The sequence below is a fragment of the Triplophysa dalaica genome, chromosome 6 (assembly GCF_015846415.1).
Source record: "Triplophysa dalaica isolate WHDGS20190420 chromosome 6, ASM1584641v1, whole genome shotgun sequence".
NCBI lineage: Eukaryota > Metazoa > Chordata > Actinopteri > Cypriniformes > Nemacheilidae > Triplophysa > Triplophysa dalaica.
Genome location: NC_079547.1, coordinates 12,304,080 through 12,309,191, shown reverse-complemented (window position 1 = coordinate 12,309,191; position 5,112 = coordinate 12,304,080). Strand labels below are relative to the sequence as shown.

The following is a 5,112-nucleotide window of genomic DNA, read 5'->3' as shown; positions in this document are numbered from 1 at the left end:
AGAAGTGAGATCAAAATATCAATTTAAACGACGAAAGAAAAATGTCATAAAAAAATACAAAAGCAAGCTGACAACTGCTAAATAAGCAATCTTCCGTAATTTGTCGGCGATGCTCTGTAGAAATAGGTAAAGTCCTCAGAGTTTAAAGCACCTGACGCTTTGTTCAGTTGTGTTTAGCCTAATATACATATATTGTTTTGACATGCCTCAAACTCATACCACCCCTTCTTCACTCCAATTTCCATTATATTTTGGGTCTCAGGTTAAATCATAATGCATGTTCGCCCTCAGTTTCCCTAACCGTCCCTCTATAGTAATTGTTTTGCTATTTAATTTGGACCCGTGGTCCCTATAGATCAGTTGGGAACGCCACGCGTTGACAGAGTTCATTTAAAATCTACGCCGAAAGCCAGATGGTTATTAGTCAGCATTTACCAGAACAGTGGACTATTAAAGATGTGCTGATTGAAGGTATCGTTATTCAAAATACATCTTATCATCGTTATTTTGTTTCTGTTCCTGTTTAGCAATTATAATTTGCATGTCGTCGCTGATCAATCGAATACATTTTTATTTCTGAGAAAAATTAAAGCCGTTACCGTAATATCGGGAAGTGCAAGCGACTATAAAAAGCATGGATGGTGCTAACCTTTAAAAATATAAGTATATTTTGCTGTTTCTACTGTACTGAACTACTGTATGAGAGATTTAAAAAGGTTAAAAGAGTTTGAAGTAAAATAAAGATGCATTATTTAAATATGCAACGTAACAAGGGTAATGAATTTTTGAGACAGATTGTATTTATTCAAAATGTCTTTGCTCTGCAAATGAACAAAGAATTGAGGTATCACCCTTTAAGATACATTTTCCTTTCCAATTACATGTCAGGATTTAAGTTACCATCGCAGATTAAAAACACAACAAGTGTCGCTTCTAACTTAGGTTCTTAAGTTCTTCTCAAACCAAATGAACGAGTGACTAGCACTGAACCGCATAAAATGTCAAAATTCAAGATATTGATAATTATTTTAAATCTGTTATTTTAAATATTTTTAAATTTAGATACGTTTTCATCATCATAAACAAAATAACCCGTATAATCTATTTAACGCTCAATGGCCAACTTTGAAATGCCTATAGTCATATTATTTTAAATTCAGAGTGCAAAAAAATGGTAGATACAACAAGCTGTACAAGAAACATGAGGCCAAACCGTTAATTGTGCAAATGAAAGTCATTCAAATAATAATCATATGATAATAACAATTATATTAACTGTCAAAACAAAATCATCATTATTATAGCATCAAATTGTACATGATAAATAAAATTAAAGCCATCCAAATTCGGTAGCCATAATAATAATGATAATAACGTTTGCACATTTACATTTCTTACAGTTCTGGGCTCCTGCCTTACATTTATTCCAAGATCCATGCTGGGATTCAAGGAACCTCTCATAGATGTTGAAAAGTTCATGTCCACACAGTCCGGACCATTCCCCTCTTCTTATATACATGCATTGCTGTATTCAAGTTTTCAAAGAGGATAATGTTTTTAGTTCTGGAGTCACATAGCAGTGGCATGTGCTGTTGAGTATGGGTCAATCCCACTCTTGGTCATACCTGGAAACAGTATGTAGGCAACAGGCGGCTGTAGACTGGATGTCGACCATGCAGTGCAGTTACAGGGCACCACGTACCCAGGGTTTGTGGGCGACGGGTGGGTGTGGGTGTGCTGACTGGGGCAACCCAGGCTCCCGAAGGCGCCGTTCTGGTATCCCAGAGACGATGCGTATGGTAAAGAGCTGGTGGCCAACGTGTGGGGCATCTCTGTCATCTTCTGTATGGCACTGGAGCTGAACTGACTCGGGTCGAAGAAGGAGTACGGAGCAGATGTTGGTGGCAGAAATGCTCTGGCTTTTTCTGTAGAACCTAAGAGACTCTCCGTGGCAGAGACCGAAAGTCCTTTCAGGTGATCAGTGTCACCCAGGTAGGGCAGAGGAAACACATACCTGTCTTTCTTGAGAAGGTTTTTCGGTTTGCGTCTGGGTCTGTATTTGTAGTCTGGATGCTCTTTCATGTGTTGAGCCCTCAGCCTCTTGGCCTCATCAATGTACGGCCGTTTCTCAGATTCAGAGAGCAGTTTCCACTCAGCGCCAAGTCTTTTACTTATTTCTGAATTGTGCATTTTTGGATTCTCTTGAGCCATTTTCCTCCTCTGGCCTCTTGACCACACCATGAAGGCGTTCATGGGTCTCTTGATGTGATCTACCGGCTTTGACATGTTCACAGTGCCCGTTTAAAGTTCCCTCTTAAAATAACGCTACAAAGTTCTTCAAACAAGAGTAAACAGTATTCACCTGTTAAGTAGAAAGACGGGGATCATGCCACTTCTGAAAAGCTGGAGAAATTGGAAAAATCCAGTAATTCTTCCGCCTTTGTCATGAAGTTGAACGATTTCCCTTTTTCAACACGACACCGTTGGGCTGATAGCAGAACAGCCACTCGCCCCGCAAAATCCAGCACGGGAAACGAAGTTTCCGCGGTCTGTGTGTGAGGGTTTTTTTCTCGGAGGATTCTCGCCCCGCGAAGCACCTGGCTGAGAAATGAGGAGAAGCGAGTGAATGAGAGCCAAAAGCGGTGAAGTTCAAAGGCTGGGCTGGTTCGCTCTGCACGCGATCTGACATAATCGCAGGGCGTTCACGCGCCAACCTGAGCACCCAATCAGCTTTGAGAAACCCACATAATACCTACCAAAATATGTATATTGCAACACAAACAATGATCTGGGAGGAAAGGGAGGTGACTCTCTTCCCTCCCCAAATCCATTTAGTCGAAGGTCTGCAAAAACAGACCTTCAACCTTTTTGTAATAAAACCTGCCATGTGCCAGCGTCAATCCTTCAGAGACGACTGATTCCCAAAGAATAGGTTAAATTTATTTTAAACATTGTATAACTAATAAGGGTCTATGCACGTACTTAAGCTTTAAACATGGTGCTTTATCTATTTTAATGTTTTATTTGCTTACCTATCTCAATGCGCTTTAAATTAAAACATGTTTATGAAAATTATTTAAAGCAGATCTATTGATTGTGTAGCATATATGTAAGCTTTCTGCGATTCAAGCTGCGTATTAAACTTATCAATAATTAAAATATCTTAACATAAGAGAGGGAAAGGAAAGACAAATGTTGTTAAAAGCCGCGAATATAAACATGATGTCTGAAGCAGAGTCCCACAGGCCAATATTTCTTAAATGAGAGAACAATTGTCCAAAGCTCTTTAGGGACACGGTCGTTTAGGCTTGCACCTGGACATGCCCATAGACCCTTAGATAGAAACATAACCACTAAAATGAATTTAGAAAACAACGAAATTTGACCAGAGTATCATTACATCCCATAAAAATCAGATGCAGAAACAGAGCTTGAGCTGTGTAATGATTTATTCTCTCTCGTTAATATTTCTAACAGGAATTTATGAAAAATGATAAATGATAAATGTCACATTTATTTGTATGTGACAAATAAAAATGTATTTAATTGAAGATTGTCACCTTTTTCCAGATGCCTTGTAAATTATCGAAATCAAGGTAATATGTTGTGTTAGGGTTCGAGCACCAAAGGTTTAAACATGCAAATGTTTGACTGTTTAAAAAAGATCAGAGTATTAATGAGCCCCAGGCAAGGAGCTTGATATATGGGAAGCGCGGGTGTATTATTAAGTGAAATGTATAAGATATGTGATATCTGGTGGAAGGGCCTTCAGGCGTGAAATGAAGAGAGATCTGTCTATAATTTAGCACATGAAAATATATGTATCCACCATATGTACCAAGCATCGTTATTTCAAAACATGGATGAATGAATTGAAAACTCTCATTGTTGGAAGATAAAAGTTATTTTAGTATTTTTTTTCTTTTAAGACATGCACTGTACAACGTCCTTGCCATTTATTTGGGGTGATGCATTTATTTGATTATGGATTTCTTATTATTCAGTTTTGTTATCCCAAGGTCGTTATATATATCCTATGCAGATGTTGGACTGTCAATTTTCGAGAATGTAAAGAAAACTAGTTTCAAGCGTGACATCCTTTTAGCCTTCAGATATACCCCCGACGAATAGGCTGCCTAACGCTTCAGCTATGAGTTTGCATGTTGTGTTTAATTTTTTGTAATGGCATATTGGAAAAAATCCTCTTTTCTTCTCCAGCTTTTTTGGACATTTAGACACGTTTAAACAATAAACAAAATTTAAAAACAAACGTGAAAACGTTATAAACGCATACAAAAACACAAATATAGTCTGAACAAGTTCTTATTATTTATGCCTCGTTCAGATGGGCAATACATTTACATTTTTTGTTTGTTTGTTTGTTTGATTTGTTGACTAATTGATTGATCGTTTGTTTTAAATAAACAAAACTCATGACCATATCAATCTTCCTGAACTACAGTGAGGCAATGATGGTAAAATGCGTCTAATGCAAAGTCTGTTTCTTAGTGGTGCTGGATCGGTATCCATCTAGCTTTACCTTTCCACCGCCTCTTAGCCTCCCTCACTGTCCACCCGAGAGCAGCGCAGCCTGAAATCCGGAGAACAACAGCGTGATAAAAACTGAAATTACAACGGAAATTAACAGAAATTATTAGGGCACACAGCATTTGACACAGAGATGATGTACTTAAAGGCAAATGAACTGATATTTGTGAAATCAAGCATGCTGATGCGCCCGCGTCATTAAACGGGAGTTCGTCACAATGGAGGAGCTATTCAGCGTAACGAGTTGATCGCACACGTTCAAACTGTAAATTATTTGCACCTATTTTTGTGTACCAGAGACTTCAAGTACCTTAGAAAACAGCCGTTACAAAATGTGTGCAAGTGTGTTTACGTTTGGGCGGCAACGCTGTTATCAGATCTAACTGCGAGTTTGGAATTCAATATCCGAAGTGCGGCGAATCTTTTTTTTTCCTAAACGGCACATGACTTCTTGTCAAATAAATGATCATTTTAAACTTACTTTAGACAGAAGAAATATAAGATACTCTTCAAAACAACATTTTGTCTGGGAGACGCCTGGTACTAGTGTTTAGCACTTAGATG

General features: G+C 38.2%; 1 protein-coding gene across 1 annotated transcript; it reads right to left on the bottom strand.

Annotated features, from left to right (window-relative positions):
• Nucleotides 1-778: 778 nt before the first annotated feature.
• On the bottom strand, nucleotides 779-4,877 carry sox14 (SRY-box transcription factor 14). The gene is made up of 3 exons (XM_056750599.1): nucleotides 4,859-4,877; nucleotides 4,541-4,623; nucleotides 779-2,601 (listed from the first exon to the last, which is right to left on the bottom strand). Exon 3 carries the CDS (start codon nucleotides 2,284-2,286, stop codon nucleotides 1,570-1,572), a length of 717 nt encoding a protein of 238 aa, XP_056606577.1. The 5' UTR covers nucleotides 2,287-2,601; nucleotides 4,541-4,623; nucleotides 4,859-4,877; the 3' UTR covers nucleotides 779-1,569.
• Nucleotides 4,878-5,112: the final 235 nt, after the last annotated feature.